The sequence below is a fragment of the Gekko japonicus genome, unplaced genomic scaffold (assembly GCF_001447785.1).
Source record: "Gekko japonicus isolate JY-2015 unplaced genomic scaffold, Gekko_japonicus_V1.1 scaffold1591, whole genome shotgun sequence".
In the NCBI taxonomy this organism is placed as follows: Eukaryota; Metazoa; Chordata; class Lepidosauria; order Squamata; family Gekkonidae; genus Gekko; species Gekko japonicus.
Genome location: NW_015163651.1, coordinates 261,712 through 273,746, shown reverse-complemented (window position 1 = coordinate 273,746; position 12,035 = coordinate 261,712). Strand labels below are relative to the sequence as shown.

General features: G+C 43.7%; 1 protein-coding gene across 1 annotated transcript in view; it reads right to left on the bottom strand.

Annotated features, from left to right (window-relative positions):
• DENND3 (DENN/MADD domain containing 3) overlaps positions 1-12,035 on the bottom strand; it is a 67,850-nt gene that overhangs the window by 28,401 nt on the left and 27,414 nt on the right. The window contains exons 8-12 of the mRNA XM_015407679.1: positions 11,520-11,641; positions 9,793-9,948; positions 5,405-5,501; positions 1,976-2,079; positions 657-829 (exon numbers count right to left, since the gene is read on the bottom strand). Of these exons, the coding sequence (XP_015263165.1) occupies positions 657-829; positions 1,976-2,079; positions 5,405-5,501; positions 9,793-9,948; positions 11,520-11,641 (652 nt within the window). The remainder of the gene's footprint in view (positions 1-656; positions 830-1,975; positions 2,080-5,404; positions 5,502-9,792; positions 9,949-11,519; positions 11,642-12,035) is intronic.

The following is a 12,035-nucleotide window of genomic DNA, read 5'->3' as shown; positions in this document are numbered from 1 at the left end:
GTGTCCTCCTGGCCCCACTGCTGGACCTCCTGATGGCACCTGGTGTTTTTGACCAATGAAAAAAGGAAAAAGAACTGTGACAATTTAGCGCTTGGTAATATATTCATAAATCATAATATACAATAACAGAAAATAAGTAATATATATAGTGAATGTAGACGGTGGTCTCCGGAATGCAATTATAGCCCATTGAAGAACATAGCTGTAAGCATAGCTTTATGATGAAGTGAATCAACAGTATATTTCCAATACATCACCAAGAGAAATGAATTGTTGAAAGAGAGTTTATGTACACATCCTTGTTCAGAAGAAAATCATTGTCGAAACGGCACACCATTCCGGAGACCACCGTCTACATTCACTATATATATTACTTATTTTCTGTTATTGTATATTATGATTTATGAATATATTACCAAGCACTAAATTGTCACAGTTCTTTTCCCTTTTTTCATTGGTCTTATTACTGTGCCCATTCTTGTTACTGTTACCTGGTATTTTTGGCCACTGTGTGACAGAGTGTTGGACTAGATTGGCCTGATCCAACATTGGCTTCTCTTATGTTCTTAGGACAGGAAGGCAGGTGGGTTTTGCCCACTGACTGACAAGAACCCTGTATGGAAATCAGTAAACAAGAAACTACCTTTTTTCCTTACCAGGCTTAGTGTTTATACCCCGAAGAGATGAATTCCTAGCTGGATAGTCCCTCGGCTTGATATCTTGCAGATTGGGCAAACTCATCCCCATGCGTTTGCTGATCATGTGCTCAGGATTAAATCTTTTAGAAACCATTTTCTCCATGGTCAGCCTCCTTGGGCTATCAACAGAACTAAAGGAAGAAACGGGGTGGTTGGGGGTTGCCTGTGAGAATACGCATATGTAACAGGATATTATTTGATCAAAGGGCTGCCGGGCTATGACCCACAAAATGCCACCATCTGCAAAATGACTCCCTATCCCTTGCTATGAACAAATATCTAGACCTCAGACATTTTGCGTAGCAACTCTGGTCTTCCTCGGTGGCCTCCCACCCAAGCACTAACGAAGGCTGCCCCTGGCTTGGTTTCCAAGCTCTGATGAGCCTGGGTTACAGGCTGCTTGTCTTGTGTCATTTTCTGAGCTCCTGAGAGAGAGAAACTTCAACTTTTCATCATTCAAAAAATATCCACAGAATGCTAAATTCTGCACCGGCTATTACATTCTGCTCTTGCGCAGAGAACCTGTGAGGACTACAGAACGCCTAGAACTCATGCTGTGAGCTCTTGCCTATGCCTAGAAACCCAGGCTGCAACACAAAAGGGATTTGTTGTCGAAGGCTTTCATAGGCTGAACATAGCCTAACTCAAGCAGGACACAGTATCTTATTCCAAGACACTGAACGGCTGGACAACACATCCAATTACCATGTCGGATTACACAGGGAAGCCATTGAAATTCATAAACATAAACACAATTTCAACAGGAAAGAAGAGAGGTTAAAAATAAATAGGGCATGGTTGCCTGTCCTGAAAAACACAAAATGCTCTACATCTTACAATAGCACTACAGATAAGATTAGGATTTCAACGGCCAATCCATATGCAAAAGAACCTCCTCAGGAAAGCTCCTCCATTAACATGTCACAGCCTGGGGAACTCCTACAAGATAATGACTCAGCCCTACCCCACCTTCCTGAGTAGATACAAATTACATGCCTATCATTTTTCTTCTCACCTCGACACAGAGAGCACCCCATCTTTCTGTGTTATACCTCTGAAGATGCCAGTCACAGCTGCTGGCGAAACGTCAGGGACTACAATGACAAGACCACGGCCAGACAGCCCGGAAAATCTACAACAACTAACAAAAGGGATTTTCTCCCACCAAAGCTTCATAAAGGTGTAGCATGCCCCCGCTGGGTGCATGGAAATAATCTGCCATGTGCCTTCCTGCCAGGGAGAATGAAAGCATAACACTCTATGGTGAAAAACCTTACCTATCTTCTTCACTTTGAGTGCTCAGCTCTAGGCGAGCGAAGGCATCCATGCTTCTGTTAAGGCGAGCTTTGAGAAAAGAATGAAACATATAGGTTTCCAATACCTGCAATACAGGAGGGAAGGACAAGATTAATAGCTGGACGCATTGAGAGCGTTAAAACATTTGCTCAGCCAAACCATCAACAACCAATGCTCCCTCTAAGCTGTGGAGTCTTGTGAGTAAAAATTCTACTTAGTGAGCTACTGGCATTAAAGTTGTGAGCAAGCAATTTGGCTACTGCATAAATCAGTTTGCTCCGGAGCCATCCCTTCCTGAGCTGAGACAAAAATGTGTGAGCCGGAGGCTAAAAAACTGTGAGCTAGCTGACACTAACTCAGCTTAGAGGGAACACTGCCAACAACCGAACTTTCAGACTTAACTATTACTCTTAAGTATATGCGGCTGCACCAAATGTTCACCCGTTTTATTTTTCAGGGCAAAGGTAGTGCTTGGAAGGCAAAAATATTTTCCCCAAATCCCTTCCTATACATTATTCTGGTTTCTCTTGCTTGCTGCTGCTTTGATATCTTTCAGTGGGTCCTGAGAGCTGTCGTATGGGCAATCCCAGGCACTCAGAAATCATGCATTAAACACAGCGACATAACACAAGTGCTTAGCAAGAGTTCTGCCTGTGCCCGTCTCCTCAGCAGATGGCAACTTGATCTCAATCACCTGGAAAAGTCATCAAAAGTGGGAGCTGTGGCTCAGTAGCAGAGCCTCTGCTAGATGTCACACAGAATGTCGCAGGTTCAATCATATGGAGCAGAGGTCCATCAGTGGCTATTAGCCACAAGGTATAGATAGGGACTCTGGGGCAAGTGATGCTCTGTCTTCTTGGTGCTTGGGGGGGCCAATAGTGGGAGGGCTTCTGGTGTCCTGGCCCCACTGGTGGACCTCCTGATGGCACCTGGTATTTTTGGCCACTGTGTGACACAGAGTGTTGGACTAGATGGGCCTTTGGCCTAATCCAACATTGGCGTCTCTTATGTTCTTATGTTAATCCCCGGCATCTCCAGCTAAAGGATAAAGCAGCAAGTGATGTGAAAGACCTCAGTCTGAAACCCTGGATAGTCTGAGTAGACAACATTGACCTTGGTGACACAATGGTCTGATTCACTACAAGGCAGAGTCATGTGCCACCTGAAGTACCCTGACTCTGCCAAAAATGTCTGCAGACAATGCCTCTAATTCCATGTTAGCCGTTCTTTTAGTGTGTTTAAATACACATTTTAGTAACAGTCCTCAGGCGCTGCATTCCTATCCCTAGCACTTCAGTTACTTTTTTACCATCTCTGTATTAAAACAGCTTTTGTGTGCTTGCCAGTATAAATCCAAGATTCCAATAGGTGACACAGACTGGCAATGCTATGAAAGATTAAACAGGAGGTGCATTTATCACAGCCTTGATGCACAGTCAATTACGTCCAATGCTTTCCCCAGAGGCCACTGTTCCCCTTTAGGAACATTGAAAAGACATAAGGAGATATGACTCCTGTTCCATCCACACCCCGGCCAATCAGACACTCCCAAAAGACCTACAAAGCAGAGCATGGAGACTGGGGCCTCCCCCCTCTATTTGCCCCCCGCCAACTTCTGCCTCTGAACGTGGAGATCCCACTTCCTCATCTTGGCTAATAGCCACTGGGGGATCTCTCTTGCTCCATGAATTCGCCTAATCCACTTTGAGAGCCAGTGTGGTATAGTGGTTAAGAGCAGTGTTCCCTCTAAGCTGAGTTGGCATAAGCCAGCTCACAGTTTTTTTAGCCTCCGGCTCACACATTTTTGTCCTCTGAAGTTGGCTCAATTTCATGTTTGTTGCATCTATGACACTGTCTAACCATCTCATCCTTTGCCGTCCCCATCTTCTTTGACCTTCAATCTTTCCCAGCATCAGGGTCTTCTCCAGTGAGGGCTCCCTTCTTATTTGGTGGCCAAAGTATCAGAGCCTCAGTTTCATTATCTGGCCTTCTAGGGAATAGTCAGGGTCAGTGTTCCCTCTAAGCTGGGTTAGTGTGAGCTAGCGCACAGTTTTTTAGCCTCTGGCTCACACATTTTTGTCCCAGCTCAGGAAAGAGGGCTCCAGAGCAAACTAATTTATGCAGTAGCCGAATCGCTTGCTCACAACTTTAATGCCAGTAGCTCACAAGACTCCACGGCTTAGAGGGAGCATTGGTTCAGCGCAGTGGACTTGAGCAGGTTTGATTCTCCACTCCTCCACATGAATCCTGCTGGGCAACCTTGGGCCAGTCCCGGTTCTCTCATCCCCACCTACCTCACAAGATGCCAGTTGTGAGGATAGGAAGGGAAAAGGCAATTGTAAGCCCATTGTTTCTTCTTCTTCTAAAACAGTAACCATCACTACATCCTGTGGCAGGAAATTCCACAAGACACCCCTTGAGCGTATTCGGAACTGTTGCTAAATGTGATGCAAATGCTACAGTGGATACTGACAACAGTACGTATTTGTGGTTCAGTTCAGTTCACTGTAAATAAACATTGGCTGTTAACACGTTTACAAAAACCTCAAAAGAGAGGAATACAAATTGTACATAAACTATAAATTAGTAAATAAACAAAAATACCACGTAGTACATATATATATTTTACTGATTGGCCAAAGCCATAGCCCAAAAGGTAACATAATATTCTCTTATATCCATGGAGGGGGAGCCATGTTTGGTTGTCTACAGCAGCAAAATAAACAGGAGCCAGCCAGCACCTTGAAGACCAGCAAGCCTTTATTCTAGCATTGAGTGTTCTGGATCTGGGCCAAGTGGCTCTAGTCTAGAAATCTAGAAATCTTAGGGTAAAGGTAAAGGTTTCCCTTGCTCAAAAGCCAGTCGAATCTGACTCTAGGGGGCAGTGCTCATCTCTGTTTCCGAGATGAAGAGTCAGTGCTGTCCGAAGACGCTTCTGTGGTCATGTGGCCGGCATGACTAAACGCCAACACACACAGAACACTGTTACTTTTCCACCGAAGTGGTACCTATTTATCTACTTGCAATATCTTGCTTTCAAACTGCTAGGTCGGCAGGAGCTGGGACCAGAGACGGGAGCTCACTCCGTCATGCAGCACTAGGGTGTCGAACTGCAGAACTACCGACCTTCCAGTCTGCAGGTCAGCGTCTTAACCTCTGAACCACCCTACAAGAAATAGTGGCTAGTCTTTAAGATGCTGAAATACCAGGAGCCATTTTTCATGCAATGCCTTTGCAGAGGGCCTCATTCTAATCCATTCCTTTTCCCAACATCTTTGCACAGGTAAGATGGTTTTGTGATAAATACCTAAATAAATAGCACAGACACTACAGCCAAAACACGTGTTAATGTTCTAGTTAAGGACAAAAAGGGGAGGAAACGGTTCAAACAAATTCTGAATAAGATTTACCTTTCTATAAAATGGCTGATCGCCAGGTGCTCTCGTTTTCATAAATTCTTCACTATTAAATACTCTGTGTTCATAATTCAGGTGGTCTTTCACCTCCCTGTTGAAAAAAACAGGATTACACGAGAGTTCATGATGACACATTGTATCGGGGTTAAAGGTGGGCATATAATGGGTAAGAAGATCAAAGCCACATTCCCCTAACACAGGGGTGTCAAACATGCCGTGGGGGGGGGCTGGATCAGGCCCCCCCGGAGGGCTTCCATCAGGCCCGCAGTGGAACTGGCCATCTCCTGCTTCCAGTTCTGCTGCTGCTGCTGCATCACAGCTTGCTTCACCAGACTCTCTTAATCACTCAGCCATTTCATGTTTTAACCTGGGTCCTAGACTCAGAACTCTGAGCATGAGATTTCTGTGGTGAATGTCAATAAATCAAAAGTAGGTTTGCAGCTTACAGGGATAACGTTTTAAGTATGTTTTTATTTTAAGTAAAAAAACACCTTTGTGTTTGTGTCCTTTATAAAGTTTATATCTCGGCTACCTGGCATTACATTTTATGACACACATGGCCCGGCCCGACAAGGTCTCATTTATGTCAGATCCGGCCCTCATAACAAATGAGTTTGACACCCCTGCCCTAACCACTGATCAAGCCTACCAAAGATGGCATCCACCATGCAGTGGCGATGGAAACTAATGCCAAGGCAGAGGTCATGGAACTACATAAGGTGTGGGACTTTACTTTGAGGACAGTTCAGTTTGCTGCGCTTGGAAGAGATACTAACAAGCTGTGATTATATAATAAGGCCCTGCTTCTTTCAAAATTGTTCAACGCTTATATAACTAGAGCAGGGGAGGGGTCACCATCTTTTTTTTTTTTTTTTTTTTTTGAGTCTCCGGGCACATTTGGAATTCTGACACGACATGGGGGGCACAGCAACAAAATGGCTGCTGCAGGAGGCGGAGCCAGCCCCAAAATTATTGCTGCAGCTTAACTTCGGTAATGCAGTGCAGAATCTTGTGCTGCGGTGGCAGCTGCTGCCAAAGCAATGTTTTTAAAAATCTGCACAGCCGATAAAATCTCCAGCAGTCTATCAGAAGCCTTGCCGGGTGCCACTTGGCGGGTGCCAGAAAAGGTGTCGTGGGCACCATGGGAGACCCCAGGCACGTGCTGGGGACCCCTGCACTAGAGGGACAGAGGGGGAAAAACACAGTGTTGCGACTTTACAGGCAGAAAGAGAGACTGGGAGACTCAACCACAACAGGAATCCCATGAACCACTACCCTTAAAGTCAGAAGTTCTGTATTCTGCCCTAACCTGGATAGCCCAGGCAAGCCCTATCTTGTCAGATCTAGGAGGCTAAGCAGAGTCAACTGTGGTTAGTACTTGGATGGGAGACTTGGAATAACAAGTCAGGAGGACAGGGGCAGGCTTTATTCAGACACCTGTCTGAATATTCTCCAGGCCCCCTGGACAATGTTCTCTCTAAGCTGTGGAGTCCTGTAAGCAAAAATTCTATTTTTGAGGTACTGGTATTAAAGATGTGAGCGAGCGATTTGGCTGCTGCATAAATTAGTTTGCTCTGGAGCCATCCTTCCTGAGCTGAGACGAAAATGTGTGAGCCGGAAGCTAAAAAACTGTGAGCTAGCTCACACTAACTCAGCTTAGAGGGAACACTGGGCCCCCAGTAAGGATCAGTCACCAGAGGTCAACGTGACTTCCATGTGCAGACACACACATACACACAAACGCACAGAAAATACCAAAAAATACAAAAAGAAAAGAAAAGAAGAAGTTCTGTATTCTACCCATTAAGGCAAAGGGTTGTCACGTTAAGAAAAGACAGCTACTGCAGGTCAGTGGCATTTTATAGTCTGATAACTGCACAAATGCTTCAAAAAAAGCATTCCCTATTTGTCCCTAGCAGTTGATAATTAGACCTCCCAACAGATGTCTTTATACAGAGACAATCAATTCTTGCCTGGATTAGGTAGCAGTCATCAACAAAACTATTGGGAATGAGCAGGATCCTTTTTAAGAGCCATCTTTTTCTTTTCTTTTATTTTTTTGGCCATCAAGTCAAAGCTGACTTGTGGCCACTCATCGGATAATTAGCCCTTCAAAGAGATGTCTCTGATAGGTCAACCCAAACTAACATACGGCACTCTCCTGAATGAAAAAATGGAACTTAAAAATGAAGATGTATTAAGAAAAGAAAATATTAAAATAACTTGGTGGGACCAAAACATAATTAACACTCGATACGCGACAGATAAAAAAACAGGATTCTATACTAATCAAAACGAAAATAGATAAAATATGGCTTCCGTCTAACGATAAATTAATCCAGAAACTGTATTCTAAACTATTGGAGGAAGCATTAGAAAAAGATACTATTAAAAAGTCAATGATGACCTGGGACAAAGAGATAGGAACCCCCTTAAATATAGCTCAATGGAACAAATTGTAGAAGTCAATAAAATATATGAAAGCAATCCCCTACAAAGAAAATATCTATAAAATGTTTTACAGGTGGCATTGGACCCCTGATAAAATTGCCAAATGTTTCCCACAATCTTCAAACTTATGTTGGAGATGTGGGAAAAACGTAGGGACATATCTCCATATTTGGTGGAGATGTGGGAAAATTCAACAATATTGGAAAAAAATACACAAAATCATACGAGAAGTATTTAAAATAAATCTACCTATGAAACCTGAAATATATTTATTAAACATGATCCCGGACAATATAAAAAATCACAAGGTAACATGAGTTCTTGTATTGTGAGAAAGAGAGAAAAGGACTTCTTTCCGTACCTGCTCTATCCCATGCATAATCTTATAAACCTCGATCATGTCACCCCTCAGCCGTCGTTTCTCCAAGGTCACAGCTGACTCATGGCGACCTGCACAGGGTTTTCACGGCGAGAGGCATTCAGAGGTGGTCTTGCCATTGCCTTGATCTGAGTAGCAACCCTGGATTTCCTTGGTGGTCTCCCATCCAAGTACTAACCAGGGCCAACCCTGCTTAGCTTCCAAAATTTGACAAAATCAGGCCAGTTTGGGCCACCCAGGCCAGAGTCCCTGTTAGCGTGGTTTATTCTAGCCCTGTATCTCTGCATGCAACAGGCGACCTTATCACCAACTTCTATAAACACATATCCTGATTTGCAAGCAAGAAATACTTCAAATATTTACTTTCCTTTGTTCCTGGATTCTGGTGCTTAGAGTAGAAGGAAAGAGACGCTACTGGGGGGGGAAAGAGAAGAAAAGAAAGAGAAGAGAAGTTGCAAAGACATAAAATCAAGCCACCAGGCAGAATGCTGACTGGCTACGGTTCTACATTTTACCCCTTTAGACATTTCTCACACAGACCTTAAATATTCATTGGTCGGTTATAAAATTTAGTAAATCACATACAGAAAATCTGATAAGGAGTATAGGAAAGCCTGCCTGCTTATTATCCCAGGACTACCCAATTCTGTCCTCTGAATTGCTGGTTATCCAAGTCTTCCTACATTCTAATCCACATTTCAAGAGTGGGGTTGTCACGTATGTCCTCTACGGCCATAGAAGATGAGCTTCTTGAGAATCCAAATTCTGCTTTTGATCACAAAGGTATGGAAGCCCTGTTGCAGTGAAGCGTGACCGACATTAAGGCCGGTGCAGTTTTCATGATGCCCGAGGGCCTAAACTCACAGGCTCCCCTCCCCACACCTGCACTCAAATGCTCCCCCCCCACCACCTCCTTTCAACATTAACCATGGACTTAGCATTGTGTCAACACAGAGACTGACATTAAAAGCATTTAACCTGTAAGCCAGGATCCAAAACTGGTTCGGAACTCTTCTTCAAAGGTCATTGATTAGCAACCTGAGTACAATGCTAAACCACGTGTAAAGTTGAAAGAGGCAAGCCAAACGACGAAAGAGGAGAGAAAGGGGGAGAGAACAGGCAAGCCCACAAGATGCTCCCAATCTGCTCCCAATCTGTTCGCCATAATTTAAAATGACTACGGAAGAAACGGAAGAAGCTTTAGTAATAGCTGTGTCAGTCTGTGGTAGAACACCTAGATTCTACTCCAGTAGCACCTTAAAACACCAACAAGCTCTTCAGGGTGTACGCTTTCAGGACTCTCGAAAGCTTATACCCCGAATCTTGAACAATGACTCTCCCCACAAACCCTGATCCTGTATTCCCCAAAATCTTATGAACTAAATTAATAAATGTGAACTGTGGGCAATGTGAACCGGACTCAATTTACTACTCATTGGTGTACTAAGCATTAATGTCACAACCCTATTGACTCATGCAGATACAAAGTGGGAGCGAATAGTTGCACACCTACAAGACTGCGCATCCTATGAGAACTTCTTTTACCGCCTACCTAAAAATATTGACTATCAACTGCAGAGTGATCTGCTGGATTTCGGAATTCAGCTTCTGTTGCCAGTTCCTCCTGCGGAGCTGCACTTCGCCAAGGTCTGTGCAGGAGCCCAAGTGGCAGCGCTCGAGGTCGTAATGCAGCTGGAGGCCTTCAGCCCTGCCGGAGGAGCAAAAGGAAAAAGCTTAATCCCTTGGACATGCCTTTGTTTTAGAGGAACACCCAGTGGGATTAATGCCAAGGGTCACCATTTAATACCTCCTTTTGTTCATAATTCCCAGGCACGTGGGCATGCATGGCACCCACATCATAGGAGGAGGAGGGGATTGGATTTATATCCCGCCCTTCACAACTCGAAGGTGTCTCAGAGTGGCTTACAAACATCTTCCCCTCCCCACAACAGACACCCTGTGAGGTAGGTGGGGCTCAGAGAGAGCTCTGACAGAGACTGCTCTTTTTCAAGGACAGCTATGCCAGAACTACGGCTTGCCCAAGGTCATCCAGCAGCTGCAAATGGAGGAGTGGGGAATCAAACCCGGTTCTTAACCACTACACCAAACTGGCTCTAGGAAAAGCCTAGAAGTGGTGGGGTCCAGCAAGTAAAACAGGCAAACTCTACTCTAGGGGGAATCTCCTACCTAAACCCCCAAATGAAACAACAACCCTGTTCTGGTAGCAGGTGGTGTTTGCACACTTGCCCCTGCAGAATATCCAAAGCAGTACAGGGCAAGGAATACACATGAGTTTTGACTGAGTTGGGTATTGCACACACATTATTGGGCATTGAACACACATCACAGCCATAGAAATCTTTCTTCCTGGCCAAGCAGAGGGTGAATCTATAGCTACAATGGATGCTCACCAGACCTGATGGCCTGCTTCATTATACGAAGACAGTTCCAATCTACCAGCACTGATGGTTTTCATGTGCAGAGTTGGGGTTGCCCAAAATTAAAGCATTCAGGAAGAAAGTGGCACAAGTTTTTTTATTTATTTATTTAATTTATACCCTGCCCTACCCCAAGAATAGGCTCAGGGCGGGTGAGTTCTCATGTACACTGGAGTTCCCATGTACACTGCCTCTCACCAGAGCAATCTTTGAGTTGAAATTACTTGAATGGTAGTGAGAGGAGAGAAGAGATTCGACTTATACCCTGCCCTTCACTACCTGAAAAAGTCTCAGAGTGGCTTACAATTTCCTTTCCCTTCCCCTCCCCACAACGGACACCACGTGAGGTAAGTGGGGCTGAGAGAGCTCTTTCAAGAACTGCTTGTGAGAGAACAGCTCTGAAAGAACTTGTAACTGACTCAAGGTCACACCACCAGCTGCATGTGGATGAGTGGGGAATCAAACTCGGTTCTCCCAGATTAGAGTCTGCACTCCTAACCATATAAAGTTTATACAGTGAACATAATAAATCTAGTTAGCTTTTACTGGGGAAACAATCAGGTTATGTTAGACAAGTCTATGGAAATTTTCATTATCGTATTGGAAGGTGCGCTTTAAAATCAGAACGTTTTGCTTGAAATCTTATCATTCTGATAATTTTTTTTACAAAAGGATACAACAGAGAACAGATAATTCAAAGAAAAGGAAACCAAACTAAATTAAATGCCCAGGTAACACATATTGATGTAGTCACACAAAGATCTTGCTCTGATGACTTCTTTCTTTGAATCAAACGACGCATCTTGAAGAATCTCATTTTGATTTAAGTGTGTGTTTTTACCTTGTTATAAATATTTCTGCTGCTTGCAGTGGGATATCTGGAATGTCAGGCCCATCTTCAAATGATTTGGATTGTGCAATGTCCCCATTATCAATGTTAATCAGAATTAAATCATCAGCTTCCTTTTTGAAATTTTAGAAACAGACAAGTTAGTAATTAAGAGCTATAATGACGATGCAAAATTAGCAGCACAGAATCTTACATATACACTTATTTCTAGACGTTTGCTGGTCTGCTGTTGTTTTAATTACAGTCTTTTAAAAAATGCCAACTCAAAATACATCCCATGCCAATATTAACAGCAGAAACCATTTTAATCATTACCGTGCATTATTATCTACCAGATCTGGAGACCCCGGTGCTCAAGTTCAGCACTGATTGTAAAGCAAGAAGATAAAAACTTTGTACAAGGATGTAAAACACGCACAGATTTATTCAATGGAAGTATTAGTACGGGTCAGTGGAAAGAATGTTAGAAGACCAGTGTTGAACACCCACTCAAGCCATTGTCGCCCT